Source organism: Varroa jacobsoni, unplaced genomic scaffold (assembly GCF_002532875.2).
Source record: "Varroa jacobsoni isolate VJ856 unplaced genomic scaffold, vjacob_1.0 contig00411, whole genome shotgun sequence".
Lineage (NCBI taxonomy): Eukaryota > Metazoa > Arthropoda > Arachnida > Mesostigmata > Varroidae > Varroa > Varroa jacobsoni.
This window is the reverse complement of record NW_019214460.1, coordinates 17,784-42,974: the sequence shown is the minus strand read 5'-3', so window position 1 is coordinate 42,974 and position 25,191 is coordinate 17,784. Positions and strand designations below refer to the sequence as shown.

Here is a 25,191-nt window from a genome sequence, read left to right as displayed (position 1 = left end):
TAATGTTGTATTAAAGGGACTCATATGAGTTACACTGTATGGTCATCTTAGCGGCTATATGGGTTTACTGCATTTCGGATAAAGATCATACCGGACGCCCTCAATATTTTATTTGACAGAGAAGTTGAGAGAACTAACTTGCTCTGAGCTGCAACCTAGTCTACAGGTAAAAAATTTGACGACCATATTGACATAGCGGACTGTTCGGATTAAATATGATGGCCGACACAAGCATCGCATGTAGGGTCATGATCAGCCCTGAGTAATTTTTTTTAATGAATTATACCCAATCCCACTCACTTTTTAAACAGAGTTCAGGCCGTGGTCATGCTATTATCTGGGGGTTTAAAGTTGGGCTTTACGCAGACTCATAATAGACAAATCATGATTTTGGCCTAAATATGTTGGCAGTAAGTGATTATGAAATATTGCTTTCTATAGCAATAACCACGGCTCTTTTATGCAGAGCAGGAAGAATTTTCGTTCTAGCTTTGTTAAAGGACTGATTTTTTGTTGTACGACATTATTAGTGACCGATGTAGCTTCATTCCTAGCCCACGTCGTAGGTTACTTCTTCACCTAACGCCATTTTTAATTATAGATACCGACGCAATCATCGTTGCCCCCACCAAAACAACCGACAAGCCCCCCATCTCTCTCTCTCTCTCTCTCTCTCTATAACTTTTGTGTGTATGTATATATGAAACGAGTTCGATCAATATAAGGTTGTTTTCAGAGACAAGCAGGCAAATACAAAGGAAGATTATTTCATTAAACAGACATAATATAGGTCGGCGTTTTAAACATCGGATATACTCTTAGCACCGATCTCAACATCTACAATTTATGTATTACAAATACGAAGTAAAGATGTGCTATTCTTGGCAATAAAATTTTAGGTATCTAATGGGTTTTTGTGCTCACAGTTTACAGCAACGGTGCTCAAACCTAAAATAGGCCTTGAGTGGATTGTCAACACCAGAAACGGAACATCTGAAAGAATTATGCTGGCAAACCAATTTTTTTTTTTTTTTATACACTGCCCTATTTAGGCATGGGTTTTAATTGTCAAAGTAGAACAGTTTTTTTTTTTGCAAAAAATACCAAAGAAACTAGCTGATTGACTTCATTATAACACACGCACACACACCCTGACCACTACTATATGTGCGCGCACTAAAGCATTAATTAGCCTTTTCTTTAAATGTAGAATACTATAGAGCTGGTGTAGAACTATTTTATATATCACGCAACGATAGAGAAGCATGTATCTTCCGGCTTTAATCGCCGTAGTTCGTTTCCTATCATCGCCGTCCTAGTTCGTTCCCATATGGCACTTTGAGGACAGAACAGTGCGAGAAATGGGCGTTATGAATAAAATATTGTATATTCATGATGAGCAAACAGAAAAAAAACTTCTATCTGCGTCGTTTCTTATTGGGATGGACTACTAACCAACAGATACGGTCGGGATGGTTTATGGTTATGGATAGGGTGCAGTTGCGATTATTGTTTAACCGGTATTTTCTCACAAAATTTCTTTCGGACCAAACAGTACACCTTTCTTTGATAATACTTTGCAAAATCTACCCTTTTCCCTATCTTTATTGTTCTCCGTTTGTCTCCCTTTGATGGAAACAACTGCCGTTCTTTTCCAGCCGACCCTGGGCCATTTTCCGTTTCCAACAGGCACTCAGTACTACTGTAACGCTGCTTTGAGAGCTTGTCAGAAAAGCTTTGACAAACTTTGCTATATGGCTTTTCTCTAATAGGCTATGTGGCAGCTGAGTAATCTCAGTCACGTCGCAGCATCCTCGATCCGTGAAGATCGAACTAGCTATGGTTGACCATCCTTTGCGTTCGGTTTTTTTTCCGTGTGTGAATAACAAACATTTGCTGATCCTATTGAAAATATTAGACACAGGCACGAATATCAGCTGTTAGTCCATAAAAACAACGTTTTGATCAATTTGCTATGTTTCAGTGATCAGTGTGTCAACACAAATAATATTTGCCGTGCAGTGATAATTTCGTTGAAATCACATGATATATTCTTCCAGCGAATACCACTATTATGTGAATGTATGCTTTAGAGATATCTTATGAGAAATACTGTATTTAACCTGAGTAGATTCAACTGATTTTCAAGAATCTAAATAGGGTAAGTGGACACCCTTGATCGTATTGGCTCAATTGATCGTTATAGAGTTGTGTAGTTGGGCTTGTTAAAATTGCGTTGGATCCTTCAGCTCTGAGGGCAATGTGGTTATCAGAGAGAAAGTACTAATTTTCAGTTGCTTTGACATATTTCGTCTCTTGTGTTACCACAAAGGAGCTCCAAAACACTTTAACAAGGTTGGTCTTGAAAGCAGCACCGACGGAAACCGCTTTCAAGATCGTTTTACTAACGAAAGGCTATATAACACAAGCTTATGCAGCCTTTCGTTAACAGTTCGCCGATTCCTCGCCATATCTGGTTGTATTGGTTGACTTTTTGGTATTTGTTCAGACGTAACGATTGACGCTGACTATTAGTCATTAATTAGCGCGTTCGTCATTACGCGAACATTGAACAAGTCAGCTCTGTCATAAGATCACTGCTTAGTTTCTATTCGATTAGCTTTAATTTGGTGTGAAACCTTTAAACTTAAGCACACACTAAAGACCTTATTTAGGAAAAGGTCATAGATTTATATTATGGCGCTGTGCTCAACGATATTTGTCAAACATTACTATGGCATGAAGTATAGAGAAACACCTATGACAGGAATTTAACCGTATGTAACAGATTTTTGTTCGATAACATCACCACAGTTTAGATTAGCTCGTAGATGCATAGAGTAACGGATTATTCAGACGATTTGACTTCAACTCTTGATTGTTTGTTCTTCGTTATACTCGGAAACGGGGCCTTCCCATTAATAGTATCAGAAATTACGAGGATCATTATGAATTAATGACAACTGTAATTTACATGAATATTCAAACTCCAACTAATGCACCACTGATTAATAGCCTATCGGATGTATTTTTACATTTAGATATGCACGATATCGAAACGACAATTCTAGACCCAATATCAACCACAACCGGTCGCCAGAGCAACCGATCGAGTCAGAGTTCAAGTGTCACCATCCATGCTTGTTTGATGGTTATTGTCGAACTAAAGCTAGCCTGTGTTGACGTGAATTATATGACTTGAACGTGTTATGTTGCCCCAGACATCTCAGAGGATATGACATCTTCCGCCATTCCTTTGCCGCTTGCCGGTATTTCCTGTGTCAAGAAGATTCGGATTATCACTTGTGGGTACGTAGGCGTTTGTGAATCACAACGAAGCACGTAGCTCTATCGCCGTACCAGCGTAGCACTCGTTCCGTTTTAGTATTTCGGCAATCAAAGCGTTGTTAGCTCATTATTTAGACCCATTACATCTGAAATCAAATTACTTCGAAAAGCAGTTCGTACTAATACGAACGGCAGAATTGCTGGCACGCAAACCGGACTGGCAGAAAACAATTGATTATATTTTGGCGGTATCTACCTTTTTCAATAGCGTGTGTCCGATCGGCCACCGGACACTTCGATAGATTTAGGAGTGAAATTTTCAATCGTAATAAATAGAAGACAAAGGCGACAAAAAGCCAAACAATAGTTAGAACGAAGTGTAATAGGTTCAATAGGTTCTTTTGGACGGACAACGTCTATAGAATCCATAGCGGAATTGCGCGGACTGAGCAAGAATCAAAAATTCGCCTATGCACACTGCTATGGAGGTCGAACCAGTAGAAATTGTGGGGGATGGTCGCCTATTGGAACGAGACTGCACTGAACGCTATTTATCGATGCTAAGTTGTATAGTTGAGCCTGATCGAAGCGATAGAGCCTATCCTATGTATGCACCTAGTTACTTGGTTGTTTCGAATGATTTTTGCTGTACTACGAATCGCATCGGTTGATTGACCGATAGAAACCTGTTCAACGTTTAGCTTCGCTGAACCGTAATTTAGGCGCCTAGAGGGTAGAAGTTACAATTTTTGCTTTAAATGCTTTCAGCCCTAATTCGGTGCTAGCCACGGAAGGTTATTTTAGTGTGGTGCGACTAAGATTTTTCTAATACGTGTAAAAAATGGGGTTTGGATTGCCCATCTAATCGACGGGGTTATCACGGTCTCACAAGGGTGACCTAAAAAACTAGAACGATGTTCTTATGGTCGACGTATAAATGCTAGTTGGCTTAGTGTACCTTTAAAGTGTCGAAAGTCGATTGGGTCGAATCTGTTATCTTGTTCATATTTTGAGCATGCAGAAATGCGCCTAGTTTTTACACTGTGTGCTCTTGTGCTGTTGTTATTTTCGACGACTATTTATATATTATTATATCTATATTTTAGATGAACTACCAACAACTTTTCAAGCATTATGTAAACAACAGCTGGTTACTGTATTATATATATATATAATTGTCTCTATCGTCTGTGGTATTTTCTGCCGTTGATTATCTATCTAAACATGTTGCAACGTAAAACCGTTAACAGTATTTACATTTTTCGCCTTCCGCTTAATTCGTGACCGACACAAGTAGGCATGAAACTAGAAATGCTAATGATAACAATGGTAATCGCAGTAGCGATATTAGGGCATACACAGGCAGATTCTTCGTCGTAATGATTGTAGATGTGAATTAGCTTGCTTTGCCATTTCGAATTCGAAAGGCTGGGTCAGATCTTTAGCGCATCAGACGGTGTTCACGTTTAATGATTGTTACAATGCTCCAGCATTACGGATACCCTTTACTGGCTTCCTTTTGGGGAGACCCATTTGGACATAGCGTGACAATCGCATTAATACGTGACATCACTTCCTAATGCCTTGCCTGGTGCATATTGTTGCATTGTCGTCTGCTTGTGTATAGGATAGCCAGGCCCATTTTAAGATTATTAATAAGGTGGCCACCGAGAAGCTCTCGCTGTGCCAACGTATCGGCCGAAGTGTAAGCTTCACAAACATGATGGCTTTAGGCCGAAAATATCGGGCGGTTTAACCGCAATGGCTAGACACTTCGTTACACTTGCAAGCAAATGATTAGTGAGATGATTTATACAACGCTGTGTGTGTGAAATTAAATAATTCTTGAAACTATGAACCTGGTAATGAGTCTGGTGAATTATACATCCTCGAATAGAAAACGAAATTAAACAAGGGAAAATAGTTTGAAATTTGTTGCAATGTACAATTTGCCACGCCTCACACGTACATAGCAGAAAATACAGAACATTGGTAGGGTAAATAACAGGTGTTAGCAATACAGTCGCGTCTGTTTTATTCGTTCAACCTACTTTCATCCTTATTGATGCCGCGCAGGCGCAATGTATTTAATACTGATTTCGATTCACGCAAGAAGAAGAAGAAAAAGAAGACTGCCAAGGCCAGACAGTATAGATGTTGTACTATACATTGCTTCCATTATTCTCATATTGGGGCCTTCGAACCCATTCATTTTTTGACTCAAATTATTACAGACCAACTGAACATGACGATGTCCGTTTTTTTGGCTTGAGCCATTAGAAATTAGAAAAAATCAGAATTAGTTTTGTTGCACACCGTTTTTCCAGACACTGTATATTATGGCTTGGACAACTGTTCGACTCTGCTCATTTTTCAACTGTGCTTTTCTTAGGAATATATTAAGCTAGCTATAAGAAGGCTTAGACTTCCAGCTTTCCAGTAGGACGTCTGTCAGGTTTCTACAGCGACGAATGTGAAGGCTGTCTGCAAAGCTTTAGGCATATATATTGGTTAGTCTTGTATTTTTCAATTACACAAGAGTGTGTGCATAAAGCGTTTGTTAGGAACTTTACCTTCAATTGAAAAATAAGCACATTTATAAACAGAGATGTCATCGGCATCGAAGTTTCATATTCAATCGACTTCCCAGAGGCGATCCAGTCGAAAGATATCGGTGAAAAAGCAAATCTACTTAAACATATGTACTTTCCCCAGAGAACACGTAATAATCTCAAAAAAGGCTACTTGTATGCGTTTGCTTGCTTCAAGGGATTAGCCTCTAAAGTGCGCCAAAAAAACAGGACTTCGATGAGAAAGTAAATATTTTCCTAAGTAATAGTTGCGACATGTACACTGCATACTCTACAAGCAGGTGGATGTAAGGTTTTTTAGCGACCACAAAAATTAACTATGATCAGTTGCTAGTTTACTTCCATTGCCGTTATTTACATTAGTATCGTTATAGATCTGTTTGTTACGTGGCTAAGGCACTTAAGCCGATTATTTTTGCATATTCCTAAACACGCACGCACGCACTCGACGTTCGATATAAACGCACAGGTGAATATTTTTTTACTTTTGGTAGATTAGAACGAATTATATATTGCTAGAATATACGCAGCTATAGGCGGATCATTTCTTTCTTTACCTAGGCTTAGCAGTGCGTGAGAACGCGCCCATGAACTTCATCGGTGTGATGGAACTGGTAGATTTTAACAATGATTGAAACGTGGTTCCAGGGTGGAGACGCGCGTGCTCGTATATGGAAAGCGTGTATGAATTGTTTATCTACCACGGCCTATCTCCACAATCTATTGGCCGATTAGGTGGAGATTGCTACTCCGCAGCAAAAATAATAGAAATCAAAACTAGCTAAGCCCACTTTCCGGAGCAACTATCCATAATCATTCCCGACGTCGAGGCATATCCAGAATGAATCGCAGCATCTACAATGACGTTTCTGTGCCGTAGCAGATCATAGACTTGGTTCGATAAAGAGACCCAGAAACGGAGCTTGTCGAAGAAGGGATATTTGAAGGTATATTACTTAGGGATTTTAACAAGGAAGTGCAATATCGGAATTGTATTAATAGGGTTAGGAAGAAGCTTGATTTTTGGTTCTGATGCCGGCCCTTCATGCAGCTGCCACTGGGTAAGGAGGGCACAATAAAAGTGAAAAGAAAAGCCCATTTTCAACTAAATAAGACTTGCTATAGCTCATTTTTTTACGTTTCAAATATTCTAACAAGCGGAGAAACAGCGCCTAATAGATCAGTCAATTTAAACTTCGAGCTGGTTCAATGTATAGATATAGCAGTGGGGTACTACAGGCAAACCGAGTTTTGTTAGTTTCTATAAGAATTATTATCGTTATTGTAAACCAATCGTTAATGGTTTTTCGGCATCAACAGCGTACAATAAACGCCGCGATCTGGATGTCTTTTAATTGATCCTGCGAGGCATCACAATGGCCTTCAACGTTATGGTTTACGCTGATCTCAAAAATATGCTGCAAAAGAGCTACCCTATTAATTCCCAATGTAACTTCAATGCCACTGCAAGTACAAAATAGAATTCGACTGTTATTTACTTCAATTGTTGCCCCAGGCACCGTCCTATAGTGAAAGAAGACAGCACTTCAGAACTTTTATCTAGCTCACCGTCGAATTGTTATTGCTTAAAGCTTACTAACAACACATTCACAATTGCAACTGATGTAAATGCAAATGTATCCCTTATGAATATCGCGGGGCGCTGTCTTTGTTCGCGTTCTTTCTTTGCTTGCTTGCTTCGTTCGCACCCAAGAAGTGTGCATAAGATAACTTAAAAGAGTATCCTGAAGTCATCTAAATAGTACTTTCGTATGAAAGTTTACTTTGTCAACGAATTCTCGAATCCTATTGCACTGTCACCGAAGCATATTCATAATTGGTCTACCGCTTACAGCTTCCCTTCAATTGTAGTCATATATATGCCATTCGTACTTCGAAATCAGTCAAAGCTATTTTTTGACGGTTATCTAATGCGATTCATGTCGTGCAGCCGTTCATCTGTACCCCTTGTGTATACGCAAGTTGTGATTATGAATGAGTGGATCATTGTTCAGTTGATTAATGTTGGCAAAATCTTTCAATGAGTTCCGTTCACCGCGAGCTATTTGCGGGGGGCTGAGGGTACCTCCTGGACGGCAGCGATAGTTTTACGGTAGTGTGTGTCTACATGGCAAAACCGTACATTAGTGGCGTGAGAGCAGACCGCGTCGTGGATAGTCCTGACTTTGTCGAGATGTGGGTCGAGTTAATTTAGAGAGACAATGCGGGCACGGGCCGCAGAGGTTCTCTAGAGGAAATTCGCGTTAATTTTTTTTTTGTAAGTAATTGGAATGTGTGACCGTTTTCGTTCGTTTTCCTCTTGCTCACTCGTCCGCTGCACAACCTAACATCGAGGCTGTACTGGTTTAAGAACAGTCTTCTGTCTAAGCTCGTTAACTGAATCCTTTTTTGATGTGTTACATTTCCTTAGGATAATGGCTGTGTGGAGAGGTCAGAAATGGCATAGTAGGTAATGTGTCTGCATGATAATCCTACGCGTTGCGGTGTGAATTCAAATCCGGGCATAGGCCTGAATTGTTTTGTGCTGGGGGCCAGCCGTCTGATGGAATCGCTAACGGCGATACCGTATGTAAAATTCGAAACATAGATGGCAACCAGGAAAGGGTTTGCAAAAAGGCCGTGGTAGGTAGTGTATTTCACTAATGCACAGAGTTCAACATCTCTACTATCTACCCTAGGAGAAATTTTACGATGATCCGGCGTTCACACTTATCACACACTGTGTGTTTATTCTTATTGCATACGTGTTATTATTGATTTAGTCTTAAGAATAAACTGCTGGTACGCTCATTCTTCTTCTCATTTCATCTCAAAGACAGATGTCTTTGAAAGTATATGAAGCATGCCCTTCGTAGGTGAAATTGATTTGCGGCATTCGAGTCATTTCAATGGACTTCATCCCTTACCACGTTTCATGTCAATCTTGTAAGGAAAATCTTGCATGATGATGTTGATTCGTCAGATTCATCAGACTATAAAGAGTTTTCTAGTATATACATTCTCCCTACTTACATCGAAGAAATAGCTTTTTATATTGAAGAAAAATACTCTGTTAATGCATTTTCTCTGCCCACTTGAAGGTTGTCACTCCATCTAATATCGTTATGTGAATTGTTTTTGTTCCGTTTCGCATCCCGACAGCTTTATAATATGTAAAACATAAGTAGCACATACCTATGTCGATTTTTTAGGTACTATTATATAATATTTGCTTGCCATTCTCTTTGCTATGTGTACTTTGCAGTTAAAAGGTAGTCAGACGCAATTCGTCTATTAAAACGTCTGCAAGCTAATATCTGAAGGTTTTCCGGCCATCGAGTTTCTGCAGGCTTTAGCTATATCAACTGTACTGTTTTACGTTCCATTTAGGCTAAGCCAGTTAGTATTCGGGTTTTTGCCTGTAACATTCTGGTAGCAGTATTTCTCTACAGGACACGGCCATTTTGTTTGCCTTTTTCTCGGTCGTTGCTTCGCTCGCTGCCACTACCACTATTCGCTTCAGAAGATGGCAACATCACCAATGATGGTGCCAGCAGTCGTATCAGTCACTGTTAATGGCATCGATGCCCACCTAAAATATTACGCGACTCGTAAAGCCAGCGGTGGTCGAACGGCCAATGCAGACGGACGGCAACGCAGCAAAGCGAACGCTTCAGTAACACCGTGTACGGGGTCAGCCTGCGCTCAGACCTAGACCCTCAGCTGCTATTAAGGACGCCGTCTTCCATCGACCAACCAGCTGTCCCGCTCAAAAACTTTCCAGCTCAACTATATATATATATATAAATGAGAGAGAGGGACAGCTGAACCGCGCGTCAGTTATCTTCATAGGCACTATAATGGTTGTGCTAGGCAGCGGCGTGTTGGCGTCTGCAGCGGAGGCGATCGTGGTTTTGCAATGTCGTCCGTTTTTTTTCCTGTCCTTTCTTGTAGACAGCAGCAGCGCAATCGTTTGCCGGGTTCCGAGGCAATAGATAACGGGTGATCTTGTTGCTCGCTTCGGCCTGCGGCCTATAGCCCTCTTGCTTAGGTTAATCCTGTCCTCGGTAGGGTAGACAACAGCTCGTCATAAAATTAGAAGTAGTAGCGCTAATGGTGCTGTACTAAATGTGATGCAATACGATATAGAAACAGAGAGCCAGGGAAATGGGCGGAAAAGGGGTCGAAAGCCCGAGGAAAACCAGCTATGGTTTACGGGCGACACACTATCAAGCCAGCGAATGACCAGACTGACTGTTGCCTTTACTACTAGAACTACAATGAGTTCCATGGATGCTAATAATACCATCATTTTTGAACGCGATTCGAGTTCGTTGTTAAGAGAACTCTCGCTGCAGTACTGGAGGTACGCCATAGTATTGGCCGCGGTTGCCTGTTGCGCTGACACTCCTGACACTGAAGCTATGGCTTCAACTTCAGTTCTTCCATGCAGTGAGGTAACGGGCTTCGATTCGGTTTCGTGTACTAGACTATCTATTAGTACCTAATAGATGCTATAGGATATGGCTTACTGTGGGAACCTGCGGCTTGTCGCTGCGACAGCAGCAAGTAGTGGCTCTTGCATCGTCATCGTTATTGGTGTCGCCGAACAGTTCGCGTCCACAAATCGATGCTGAAGGAACGCACCAACAACGCTTGCTAGATGCAACCACACACAACATAGGCCTCATTAGCCTGTTGCCGTCGTGGGAAAGGTAAGACGTCTTATTCGCTTTCCTATTAGCGGCTATTACTACAATTGCTATTGTTGCTAGAATGTCCGTCGAAACCACTGACACAGCCGCACGGCCAAGCTGTACCTACGTTTAAACAAATTGGCGTCACTGCCATTCGACCTACCCAAGTTTGTTGTCCGACTGGGTATTGCTGCGATCTTCGTGCGACGCTGACGCCGTCGCCATGTCCCGTACGTTCGTTTGCAGGTAGACGCTTAAACGGTTGTTGAGTCTGTAGATCTCGACCTGTCTCTCTGAGCTTTCCTGCATTAGTATCTGGGCGGGAGCATTGGTATCGTTGGGGCTCAGAAGAAATCCGGCAATGTCGAGGAATACGTTGAGGAATAAAAAATACGTTGACAGTCAAAGGACGAAAAGCGATGTACCGTACAATTGCCTACCTTCACTTAAAGGTCAGAAAATGTTAAGTGGATATGGGGATTATGCTGAAATGAAAGAAGGACTGATGAACGCATTACAGCCAAGGAGGCTGAAAAAAGACACCATCACACTGGCAGCGTTGTTTTGATTACAAACGCTTGAATTGATAAAACATTTACGAAGAAGAACTCGCCCTGAAGGCTGGTAAGCTGTCTTTTATGTGAATATATATGCTTGTGACCATGAAAGTAGCGTTTCCCATGTCGATTGGCTATAATACGAAAGGAAAGTGCTTTATGTCCGTAGGTGTGGATGTTTTAGAGCATGATGCTATTTGAAGTTTTACTTCCATTGAGTAAATATGAAGCTAAACAGTGATAGCTAAGCTATATTGAAAACTGTAGCCGTCACTGTTTTAACGATTTACGTTTACATCTGAATTTTTTGCACTGCAATCTTTACGCCCGGCTTCGCCATTAGATATTCTATCAGGCAGACGGGTGACGGGCTCCCAGCACGAAATAAAGTGTGTCCAGGCTCTAAACCTATATACTCGAATCTAGACCGCCAGACGTCTCTGAGATCAACAGGCAAATACGTTACCCACCAGGATACCGCGGGGACCGCATCCTAATCCCGCCTTTGGTTAAAAAGCCAAGCTTAACTCTGCTCAAAGATAGCAAATAGGTACCGGTAAGCATGCATTTTTCAGAAATTACTGTTGACTGGAAATAGCAATTTGTTCAACCAGTTATTTCCGTTGTTCCGTAATCCGTTATCTCTGGATGCTGGCTGTTCTATCACTCTGTTGCGTAACTTCGGACATACGGTGTGTTTACCCATGTGGAAATTTTAAGGGGACTTTAAACGTAATTATAAGAAAGGCTTGACAGAGCATATCGTAGATGAAAGCTGTTCTCTAGCTGTGAAATCTGTAGGGAGTTCGACCTGTGCTTTTGATATTATCTCGCCTAAATAAAGCAAACTAGAAGCGGGAATAACAGCATAAACCGAATGATTTCTTGCACTTGAAAGATAAATAGAAAAGAGATAGGGCAAATAAATAGAGCTCTAGTGAGCATTATTAGCAGATATACAAAATTAGTAATCAATATGATTTTATGCTACTATATCTTGGAAACATTTTCGGGTTGCTAGATCAGTCTGGACGATAGTTGTTGTTTTAAATATGTTTTTAATATAAAAACAATGCAGTATTGATGGATTTCAAGAAATATCAGTAGAACTACATAGGTTGATTATTAAATGGATTTTAAATTCATATCTCCTGTGCGCACCTATATGGTTTTTTTGATAAAACAAATTCGAAAATATCCTATGTGTCATTAAACCATGCTGATTCTAAGTTATGTGACGGTAAAAAACGAATCGGTTCAACATTATTATGGTAATGATATGATCAAACCCGTGCGGGCTAGTTCTCTGTAATGTAAAGTTAAAGGGATTTATCTCCGCGGCTATTAAGTGACATAGCATTCAAGGCGAACTACAAATATCACCGCTTGAGCAAAGGGAACAGATATATTGCAGACGCCTCTTTGCAATTACGCTGAGCAGCGCCATAGATTTAAACAGTCTAAGCACCTGCACACATGATACAAAAAAAATTCGATTTTTTTGTCTTATAACAGCACTCGACGAACTAATATAGAAATGGGGTTAGTAAACGTTTAAACTATTTACTAAGGAGTTCATATATTTTTCAGTTTCTTTTCAAATGTCTAAAATCAAGTGGTCTAGTAATTGGTGCGACTCGTCCAAGCGCCTCGAATTCCGGCCATGTACAGTCCTTGTCAAAATCCGCTAAGTATAGAAAACTTTTGTTTGATCTGCTATCCGTCGAAGAAGTAAACAGATCGCTTAAGGACGGATACTATTCGTTTTAGAAGACCACTGATTGATTGTCTACCTTGTTGACAAAACGGAGCAGTCACGGTGACGTCAAGGCGTGACGCTCAAGGCCTCGCTACAGACCGTAGACTTGAAAGCCGGAAAGCTAGTCTGAAGGCAGGGAGAAACCATTAACCATTGATAAGTACGTTAAGCGCTACGATTAAGTGTCCACAGACAAATCGCCGACGCCATATGAGAGCCGTTCATACGAATGAGACGCGCACCTAAATGAGAAGATGCGAAAGCGATGTTTCCTGCCCTCGCATGGAATAGCTCTCCCTTCGCGAATAGATCTTCGCGAACAGCTTATTTAGCCATTATAATCGCCCAGTCAGCTCCGTAGTCGGTAACCGTGTCGGCCTGTGTACCCACAATCAATAGGCGTTTTGTGTGGTAGTCGTTTGGAGAAGACGAACACTGACTAATTACAAGATTCTAAAATGAAACCTGTTGTGAATGAATGAAGTCAGTTATCACCCGATAAGTAACTACCTGCTCGCAAAGGTTATGCGGCGAAGGCAAGATTATGCCTACCTATATCTATGTGTGTCTTTGTTTTTCGGGGAATCTGTTCCAAGCGCTAAGCCGTACTGCTTAGTTTTGAACGCGAGTTAAGAGAGCGATAACGGAGCAAGGCTGAGGTACGCACAGAACGAACTCGAGGTAGGGACCGCGCCACTGCTGCACTTATCACAATAGCCACTGACGTTAATTACCGATTTACTTCACACCTCGTCACCTCGTGCCGTTTGCAATGGTTAGAAAGATAAAGACGCTTCGAGGCAGACAGAGACGGCCGAGTAGCGTAGAGCTGTTATCTGCAATGAAAACTTGATGAACAACACTTACGTATTCACTGAGAAACGAATGACAGCTAAAAAGCAACATGAATTAGGGTGAAGTGCTGTGGGTACCGGTATAGGTAATAGATAGAGCAGCGCGAACTTGAAGCGGAGAATTTGTTTGAACCTGTTTGAGTTGTCATTTACTAATGAGCTCGAGTAAGTGGAGCTGATGAAAGTTACTGGCTGATGGACGATGTCGAGCATTAAACGAGACTGGACAATCGCTCACTAGATTCGCTAAAGACCCTACAGCCCTGATCGATCTACCTTCGCATTCAAAATGACTGGTTTCTACTATACAACGGAAGTCTTATGGAGATTTATAATATTTGTTGTAGATGTCTGCTACATGCTAATTATGTGGTGCTACAGATGCTTAGAATGAATAAAATTGTGTTGATTTTTTAAGGTACGTTGTCGGTAACAACCACTTAATAAGCAAAATATATAAATAAAATAACAAATATATAAAAATAATATAAGCAAAAAATAACCAAATAAATCGAAAGGTTTGCAGGCCTTTTACAATGGAATTCTCCAGAGGTTTAGCAAAACCCTTTGGGAAGGTTGCACGAACTCGTTATATGTTCATGTTGTTGTACGTCTAGTTCTTTTTTTAATGGACGATTATAGATTCAGGGGACTGATAACAAATCAATCAATTTTTTAGAACGCACGGTAGGTAGCGCGAGGATACCCATCAGAATAGCCTAACCAGCATTGTTCTCATCGAATTAACGCCTGCCTCTCTTCTCGATTCGACGCGAGACCTCCACACGAAACTAAGCAGAGAGTTTATTTTTTGGCCTACGTTTACGTACGATAACGACCTTGGCTAACCATCACAGGATATCAGCTAGCTTTCTATACCAATAGAAGTGACGCCAGCTTTTTCATTGTGTAAAAGTGCAGTGTTTTTGAGTTGCGGCCTGGTGAGAGTTTGAGTAAACAAAGGCTTCTCGCCGTTCTTGTTCGCCAATTACCGTCACCACTGTTGCTGAGCGCACTCGTCCTGTGCCCTTACCAGTTGTGATAGTGTGCTTTATTTCACTGTGGTGTGTAGGCACCTTGTGCCCTGCTTTCCACTTTCATTTCCATGCGGCCTTCTTCACGGCAGCAGAAGCAAACAACACGGTGAGCTGCAACGACAACAATGACTCCATAACGGCCCTCCAAACCTGGACGTCATTGCAGCTGTTGACGTCGCTCTACGCTACAGCAGGACGACTGTAGGACTGCTAATATAAAAATTAAACAAGGACGAAATTGCAATGGAAGTGCTTGCCTGCATAGAATAACAGAAGTTGGCGCAACGGTCGTTGCTGGAATCGCTGTAACTGACTGCCACGAGTAAAAGCGATAGAAGCAATAGGTTGAAGCCGAAAAGGCCTGTAGTAGATGAATGGCGTTTGGGGCTACTCGGATACGCAGATGATGACGACCGTTAGCCATGTTTTTTATTTGAGCAACATTTTGTAAAGGGTTTAATGGCAGCAACAAGAAGACAGAACGACAGCAGCAGTAACTGCGAGATGGTAAGAAGGCAACGTTAGATAATACGCCACTAAACTGAACCGTACTGGCCGGACGGACGTTTCCAGTCAGGGTTCGTGTTACGTTTGGCCTGTAATTAGTTTGAGCCCGTCTGCTTCCTTCTGCCCCTTATCTGATTTTAGCCTCGTTATCAACTCTCCGTTACACTGTAGTAAGCTGCACACTGCTGGTTGTGGCTGCGTGTATATGTATGTGAGTGTGTGTATCTGCGTCGGATGCCTACTGCTGGACCTAGTCCTACGGATGGACCTCAATGACATGACAGGTCCAGAACTCGAGCGTATTCTACTCGCTATTGCTGCAGCAAGTTTTCTCCACACGTGCCAGGAAGGCCATTTGTTTTGCATCATTGTAAAAGCGTGCTTCGCACTGGTACTCTGATGAAGTTGACAAGAGCTCCATTTCTCAACGACGACACACCGGTTCGCAAGAACGCAGTAGCTTCTGTTAGACCCAGCCGGCGGTTACGTAAATAATCAAAGCGTCGAGGTGGCAGCCGATGTGTCCGCCACTTAACCACAAACGGGCCGACTTATTGACTGACCACATCAGTAATAAGGCTTGCCTTTTGCTACCGCTGCCACGGTTTGGTTACAATGCGCGATCGACCAGTAGCGCGCATAACAAGTAAGGTGGAAATAGATGACACCCTATGCCGCACATCTATTATGATGAATTGTAATGCTTGTAGTGTTTCTCGTTTAGTGTTTGGTACCTTGCCATCGCTATAGCGATATTTTAACAATATATAAATGTTCCAAGACGTTGATAATAACTGGTTAAGAATGGATAGTATGCATGGACCAAGGATCATTTGGTCGCCAACGTACTGGCGATAAGCCTCACGACGCGTGCTCCATTGAATCATTGAATAGTACCGACATTAAATCGCAAGACCAGCGTCATATTTTTGCTCTCATTTCTGTGGCGGCAATCTGACGTTCGACTTAAGGAAGGAAATATTTGCTTTTAACGCTAACTTTTTTAGGCCCAGAATAGTTTAGAGCAATCTTTTTGCGCAATCCGAATGAGTCTTTGAGATTAAGAGTGCATCCAGACTCCTGTAAAGGCTAAAGGTTGTTAAGTTCTCCTGGGCGCTAACTCCTAGACGCTGAGTCATTGAAGCGATTGCATATTAGATGTATGTTCATATACCATTTGGATGACTAACAGAATCATCCTGCCGCCCTTTGTCTATGCAATCATCGCTTCTCTACAATAAATAATACCACTTCCGGTAAAACAATGATCAACTTGCGATTATGTTACCTATGGTAACTTTCACTTTATTTTAGTTCACTTACGTCGTTATTGTAGGCGTACGCCGTTCATAGCATGCCCGTGAATCAGAGCTGTTAAGAGTCATAGGTCAGAAGCTTCGCAGCTTAAACTACATGCACCACTTGCATATCTGGTGTTACGTGCAAGTTACGCCTAGTTGCACGGGAACTTTTTCCTATATATATAGGATATATATATATATATATTAAATAACAGCATTGACTTGCACTTGGCATCCTAATAAAAACCTGAGGCTTAATCCTGGTCGGCGGTCCGTTCTCAAACTAGAGATTATTCCAAGTTGGCGCACAAAAAGATGTAGGGTGAGAGCGAAAAAAAGAAAAAAAAATATGTTAAATGAATTTGTATACTTAATCTATTTATTCAATGACTAATCATTGAAAGTACCGCAAATATTTGCAAGTATAGCATCTGTCTTTTCATCAATAAATTAGGCACTAACATCTAATGTTTATTTATTTATCACCCAGTTTTTCTGATACGCACTTGTTCGAACGCTAGCAGTAAACAATACTGATTTGGGTATGTATGGGCACTCTAGCATTGATCTATGCACATGCGATAGAAGGCATATAGGGAACCACAGCGGAGCTGGTCAAGTCTCTCTCTGATTATTTCTTGTTGAGGGTACAAGCTTCTGCAGTTAATGGGGCTACACCAGATGTTGCCGATCTCTATGAACTATGAACGCATGCTTCTGGAACGAAACTCCAGTTTTTAACTTAACGGAACTCTGAAAGTCGAAGGACTGCTTAGACTTTCATGAGTACCGTTAGAATGTATGTGCATGCTGAAACATAGTAGAATATATTTTTCTCTTTTTGTCATCACACAGATCGTGTCTTATATACATTTGATAACAGATTTATGATGTTCTACTACATAGATATAACATCAGTTTGATCATGAGAGAAATTGTTATTTCGTTATTATACATACTCTAACGAGGTTTTCCATAATTGTTTATCAACGTTTGCAGGCCCGGTCCTTGTGTCGCGGTCTCCGTTGACGCTTCCGTTGAATGTGGTCAACACCTCGCCGAAGTCGTTATCCCTTCAGGGAACAGCCGATTCAGATGGCCTCCAAGTCAACCCGCCGGAGAAGCCTGTGGGCCCCGGTAAAACATGCACCGTTAAGGTAGCGTATATCTACGTAGTGCAGATCTGTCCCAATTTAAATGCCTTCTTTTTACGTCTGTGTATGCTAGATAATCATAGACAGACAAAGCAATGCTGTTGTCTAACGTATCTTTGCGGTGAGTTACTGCTTTTGATGAAGGTAACGACTAACTAACCTCTATAAATATGAAATGAAGAAAATCTTGTCTAAGAAAATTGTCACAAGTGAGGTGTTTATTATTATTATAGTTGCTATCCTTGATTCTTTTTTCTTTTTTTTTTTTTTTTTTTTATTATTTTAGAGCTGCTGCAGACGATTATTAATGTTTTATCCAGATTTTTTAAAGCTAGTGTAGCAGGATTTCTTCTAAGTTAGGATCATAATGGTTGTGTGATACTATCAATTCTCCTACGACTACAGCTATTAGCCATCTATAAGCAAGGGAGTTAAATCTTCAATATATATAAAATGCATGAAAAGCATTTTGTAAGTTGTTTACTCAATAGTTCAACTTCGCGATGTGCTGCCATATCAAAGACCATCGTTCTTCATAGCTTCTCGAAGATACCTATAATTTTGCTATAATTACAGTTAAGAAGTATATGCTTCATGAACCGCATGTGGAACATAAACATTTTGTTTTATAACCATGTAGTTATTTGTACAGATCACAGTGAACATGTTCTGTAAAGAAATCTGGTCTAAAGTTCTCATTTGCTATCAAAAAGGTATTATCAAGGTTGTATGTTTGAGTGCTACAAGAGTCACACTGTGGGCTACCGTACGTTCCTCATTCATTTTTGTTTTGTTGAAACGACATTTAAGCAACATAATACAGTATGTAGACCCTTCACCGTAAAACTCTTCCCTATTTGTTGTTCTCCATTCGGCGGCTTCGCTACCTTTGCTCAGGATTTATCACCGACAGCAAAGTTAGCAGCGCGTTCTCTAAGCCAACATATCTCTGATATACGCATATTTTTCTTCGCTTTGCAATGTCGCATTGTATTGTATTGATTAACCGCTCTCAACTGAATGGATTTTATGCATTATATATATAGAGGAGAGTTCTTGTACGTTATTATCGAGTAGCGCCGAAAAATAAATTAATACGTTGTTTGCGCGAGCTTGTTCCGTGCGTTCTTAATGTCCTCGTCTGGGGATCATTTTATTATTCTGCAGCTTTTCCTTGTCGGCCGAAGGCCGACGCCAGCACGGCGGCGGGTGAAACGTTTGCCACTGACGCCGCTGCCTCTCACGTCATCAGGCCCAGTCAGAACCTTCTCTCTAAAATCAGCACAATCATGATAACGATGGTGATAATGTTCTGGTAATCACTAGCATCACCCAGAACAATGCTCTGTCTGGTAAGCACCAGACACGGGGCAGATCGCTTATGCTGTCACGGCGAATGTAAAAGCCACGAGGTCGATTGCCAACATTCGTCAATCGCCGTAGCGTCTACCAGTGATAGGGAATCATGGTAGTAAAGGAGGTATATTTGTTTAAAAAAAAGAAGGTCTTTAAGGCTTTCGGTATACGTGCTACTGTAAGAAACATTGCTGCCTTTGTAACCGCTTTGCGTAGTATCTTGAATGAATCCTCCTTCTCCTCCAGGATGGTAGCTGTGATGTACGAAATTTGTCGGTTTGTTGGCCGGGCCGACCCACTGCGTCTAATCATAATTTGCTCAATAGATGCATCTTAGTAGCTTTGGTTAGAAGATAACGTTGCCGTTAGTGTCATTGGCTTTATTTACAATAACATTTGCGTGAGGTGGCAAGTACCAGCGGAAACGAGTGAAGGGCGAGGAAGTGAAGGGAAAAAATAACTATGACAACCACTAGCACATCAGCTGTGAAGAGTGTAACTTTAAAGGATTTTGCAAGGAATCAAACAAACAAGGTCGTCTATACGGCACGCGACGGAAAAGTGATGGACATATGTTGCCATTGCTACCCGTTTATCTCTTCGACCCAGGCACCAAAATCTAGAACGACCTTTTAAGTTTACCTTTTTCTTCAAATATATGGTCCTTTACAATAGGGACCCTGCCAGTTATCACAGATGTTGATTTTATCGTGTCCACCGACTCCAAATATTGTGTTGGTAGCAGTGTGCTAAAATAACAATCGACTAGTGTTTTATGCCATTGTAGCCCTACAACCGCGGAATAGATGTACAGTATTTAAGCTGGAACGGCAGATCATGATCACACATGGATAGATACTGTCTTTCCTACAACTGAGAAATCGGCTTGTTTTATATATAAATCTGTTTAGCATTTATGCCTATTGAATCTATTGGCGGATTTTCAATACATACACGTAATACCTGTGAGTGGTGTGGTCAAACGAAAGGACGTACCACTACACGCAAGAAACGTGCATAATTTTTAAGACGCTAGTTGTAGGGTACTCACCTTCTAACAAAAAATTCGTTTTGTATACCTTTATTACGTCCACCCTAGCTGATGGCCATAATATGACACTTACCATTAATAAACCCTTTGGCTTATCATTATATAATAGTTGACGTATGTCATCGTGCCATATAAAAACGCCTAGCTCACGCAGGCCTTGTCTCTCTATCAATATGATAATGGTTTGAAGTTATCTCGCTTTGAAACGCATTTATTGATTGAATTAAACAAATTTCAAACCATTTATCCTGAATTTGGTTATAGGTAACTATCGATCCACAACGGGTGTCGCGCGGTAACGGTAACTTGCAGTTGAAAGGCGGCAAATGGCGTCTTCAGGTACCATATTCGCTACAACTGCTTAATGGTAGTTTGCAAGCGGCAAACTCGAAGTTCTACATTGGCGCCAAGGGCCAACGCGTCTTCTCGGTCGAAGTTACAAACACACTCAATACGGGCCTTCGAATAGAAAGGGTAGGTGATTTACGTAGACTTTGCCCTTGCTACTAATTTTGTTGAATAAGGATGAATGATAAAGCTGGACAAAGGTTGAATAAAAGTCTGAGTAAAAAAATCTGTAATAAAAATTGCTGCTAATTGGTTTTCGTTCGTATTCTGGTAATAATTTACCACACAGTAAAAATTGGCAACGGAGCACACATTCATCAATTGGAATATGTAAGTGCGTATATCTGAATGTTTTCAATGTCATTGTAATTCATTTGGTTCTTTCTGAAGAATAATAAATTTGCTAAGAGGCCTCTTTGTTTGCTGAAATCCCTGAGAATTATTGAAAAGAAGTTGGTAATCTAGTTCAAAGGTATTTGAGGTGTCACGATATCGAAGAAAATTTCAGCTTCAAACCTCAGTTGCTTTCATTCCTTGCTGGTGCTGGCTAAGAAAAATAATGATAATCAGGAAAAATGATGCAGTAATAGAGACGACAACTAGTTGTGAAAGAAACCTGTTATATTCTGCTCTCTAATAGTAGTGTTGTATTTAAAAAAAAAGATTGTTGTTCAATAATGGATAGATTCTACTAGAGAGAGGGTAGCTCCACTGCTTTGTGCACCTACCTGCTGTGTGTTTAGGGTTTACACTATGTACAAATCTGTGTGGTGAGCTTTTAAGCGTAGTCTTCACTGATCTTCCTCTCTCTCTCTCTGTTTGCTTTCTCTCTTCTACACGGCTACAGTAGTACTGTGAGCCACTACGGAAGGGCAAGTGTGGCCAAGCAATTTTTGAACACAGCGTCCAAGGCAAATAAACGCAAGATAAACCACTAGTATTGTTTTCCTGGAAAAAGGAAGTCCAGAATTGCTTCTACGGTTTTTTTTTAAGAATTGAGCGTAGCTGGCTGCATTCGCTGCCTATACATTAGTGAGGTTAAAGCGAAAAACGCTCGAGATTTTTGCAATTTCGAGCAAAGCGTAAGCTCCGGCGAGACATTGCGTCGGCCTATTCACCGCAGTTCAGGCGACACCTCGATTAACGATAGGCCCCTGGAAGATAAATCGCGCGTCGAAAATCAACTGCTTGTTACCGCAAGCGTTATCCATTATGTCGGCTTCGTCACGCTACTCACATTGTAAATGTATCATGCATAATTGGCGGAAAGGCGGAACATTTACCCGATCACGTGAGAAGCAGTATTTGCGAGTTATTGATTCTCTTCCAGGTGTTAGTACGTCGGTTCTGAGACCAAATACACTCATAGCGTTAACTGAATTTCGAAAGACAATTGGGAGCTAGGTGAAGCAGTACGAAATCGTGTTCGATGTTACACCATAATGTTCTTCAATGAATGTTTTCGTTTGGTTACTCAAAAGCACTTTTCAGGCATCACACCTGTGAATGCAAATGGCTGTAAGCGTACTTAATGCTCCATTGCGATTTTCATTTGGTACACACGTGTGTGTCGTAGTATTCAAGAGACAATTGTTTGATAGATCATTTAAGAGTTTCGCGCGTATCAGTCCCAGTTCTACGTATTACATGTGTGGGGCTCTAGGTATATGTACTACCTATATTGTATCACTGTAGTCTTGTCCACAGCTGGACTGGGTCTTTTTGACCACCCCTGAATTCTGGCAGAAGTGCGATGTTCAATCGCTGAGAATTGGCTTTTATCTGATGATCTTTGTAACTGTTAATGTAAAAACTTGTTTTTCTATGCGCTGGGTGCGACAGGAGATCTGACTCTCATGACGATATTGACAACGATGTTGCTGATTGCAATGGTGACATCTTCATTTATAAAAGCGCACTTTGACCGTTACAGGGAGTAGCAGTTGTTGGACATTTGGCGGCAGTTAGATTCCAACCTTGTGTGTCTCTCTCTACCGATCACTCGACGTTTGTTGATCCTTCATTCTCGCAATGGCTGGCTTTTTGTTTTGACAATGACGTCACCTTCCGCTTGAAAAATGCGGTAGCATTTCTGGCGCTAACGTCTATCACTGCTTGTTATTTGCTGGCGCCTTCTACAGACGGTCATGTTGGGATCCACGAAAATTTATGTCGGTTATAGAATTCGATTACCAAAGGCTTTCGCCTTTTCCGCGTTTCCAGCTAGTAAGCCTAGGACCAAAGAGCGCCACTCGTAGCGAGCCCGATATCAATAGTATGATCCGTAATTAAAGATTGCTCACGACTATTTGTAACGTATTCATATTCATATAAAATTTACTTCCTGCTTTCTCTTCCCTGCTTGCCCTTAGGACAAATGGTTACTTAAAAACCAAACATTCAGGCCCTTCCTTCTTCAGTATAATACTGCCATAAATTTTCAATTAAATTACCGCGGTGCGGTTATGTATGTCAATTATTGTGTTCATCCAACATACATCTTGTACTTTATTGTTTTTCAATATTCGTATTTACTGACTTTGCTGAAAGTGGTTGGTATTTGTTTGTTTCTTTTTGGCTTTGATGGCGTTCCCTGAATTGCTGTACTCAGGATTATGATCATGTTTGCTGGAACTCAACGACATCTTGTATTAGAAAGTTGAGTCGCCTTCGGTAACCTTATGTTCCCGTTTATGTTAATGGTCAGGAGTTCGCGACTGCATCATATTGATGACTTTATCTCTAAGAATTCATGATCTTAGGTTTATTTATTTAAAGGTACAGTTGCTTTGTCTACCTTTTAGATACATTTTTAAATTTAGCCGCAATATTTCAACGATTTATATACAGCTGTTTGATTAAATTCACTTAACTTGCACAGTATATATTCTCTGATATATTTCAGCTTAGTTAAACTATTCGCTCATAAATGGGACTAGTGAATGTGGTTGTTTAAGATATGCGCCGTTATGTAAACTTGGATAGGGTCTGATATTGTGTGTAATCCAGTTTCAGTCTTCTATCTCGGTATATCGAATTCAAACGAGCTAACAATATCCCCTTAACTCACTGTAAGTAACGTCGAGAACCAAAAAAAAACAAATGTTATGGAGGCATCTATCTGTAAGGTTCCATAATTGTGAGCTAAATCAACGTTGTCCGTACGTCCAGCGTATGTGCTACGCTGGACGTACGGACGCGTATGACTGAAGTCAGTCAACTCTGAACAAACATCACGAGGTCAGGCCATTTAACGAGAACAAACGAGTGGTAGTTACTTTGAAGTCGTACGATATGAAAGAAATTAATATAGCGTGAGCCAACTATATCTTCTAGTGTTCTAAAATAACAAATGTATGCGACGTCAGTTTTCACATAGCAAATACTCTACTATGTTTTTTCTAATTTTGCCGGGATTCGTTCGTTTCCCCACAACACAGTGATATACACCCAAATGTGTCTCTGTGATGCGTGACCTTTTTTCTAAATGATTATTCTAACATGTTATTATTACTGTCACATTTATTCTCGGAGAAAAATGCCTAGAAACGAACTTTGTGCTATTACTGTGTATTGTTTTTGCAGATTCTAATGAACTCTACCCCTTTGGCCGCGCCTTCGCCTTTGCCAGAGGTCCCGCCATCCGGAACGCTCCAGATCTCTTTACCTCCTGTTCAACAGCAGGATCAGCTGCAGGCAGCGAGTGTGAGAAGTATTGCGTTACCGCAGACGAACGCTTTCGGGCCGTCTACGCTGACCTCACAGGCACATCATCGTTATAATGCGTCTTTGCGCGTACTTACAAACGTTACAGAATTCGAATACAAGCTTGAGTTCTATTCAAATCGTCTTGATCTACTTGTTGATCGGCGCTTACTTGTCGAATTAACTGAGAAGGGTACGAAATCATTAGAAGAAATACCGTTTGATGTTGGCACTCAAGGGATTGGACAGAAAAAGAAGATTTGGCTCGAACTATATAATCCCAACCCTGTTGAGGTAAGTTGTAAGGGAAAATACATAAATTGTGAAGGTTCGATGCGCTCTGAGTTATATATGATGGTTTAAATTCACACGACTAACTAAATACATCTTTAACAAAAAAAAACTTCTTTTTGGAAATCGGGAACATTTTTTCTCCATTAATTCGCTGGGGGTTCAACGGAGCTGTATTTTGTTCGTAACGTTAAGTGGTGTAAGATAGACCTTTAAACAATTAAATATGCATTTGATGCCAACATATGTTAGTAGTAAGTAAATTACGCTTACGACCAGACGACAGGAATAGTTGACAAAACACCTTTAAACCTTATACCAAGGACAGCAAGCATTGACAAAAAATTAACGCTAGATTTTTCTTCGATCCTATATTTTTATTGCCAATTTTTTCTTTTTGTATTCCATTTCCATAAATCCATTGTATCCATCCATAAAATGTTAAAGTTCCTTCAGCGACACGGTTGCCTCTTCTTCAATTCAGTTATCATTGTCAACGTTTCCCAGTCTTATTTCTTCTTCCATTAGTGCGTACGCATGTTTTTTTATTAGGCTTTATTGGAACTAGAATCAAAAGTTGAACGGGTTGTTTACAACCAGACAGAACGTTATATGCTGCCATGCACTTCTGTACCATGTAGGACAAAACAGGAGCTCGGAGATTAACCAGTAATTGAGATTGGCAGCCATCAAGA

The 25,191-nt window shown here is 40.8% G+C and overlaps 1 protein-coding gene across 2 annotated transcripts in view; it reads left to right on the top strand.

The window, feature by feature from the left end:
* The window catches only part of Tmem131 (Transmembrane protein 131), a 45,329-nt gene that overhangs the window by 3,178 nt on the left and 16,960 nt on the right, over positions 1-25,191 (top strand). The window contains exons 1-4 of one of the 2 annotated variants that reach the window (XM_022851766.2): positions 15,769-15,936; positions 17,591-17,748; positions 20,417-20,626; positions 24,086-24,499. In XM_022851766.2, coding sequence (XP_022707501.1) covers positions 15,906-15,936; positions 17,591-17,748; positions 20,417-20,626; positions 24,086-24,499 — 813 coding nt within the window. In that variant the 5' untranslated portion in view covers positions 15,769-15,905. Of the gene's footprint in view, positions 1-15,768; positions 15,937-17,590; positions 17,749-20,416; positions 20,627-24,085; positions 24,500-25,191 lie in introns of those variants that run through there. The other variant, XM_022851765.2, reaches the window with a different exon arrangement.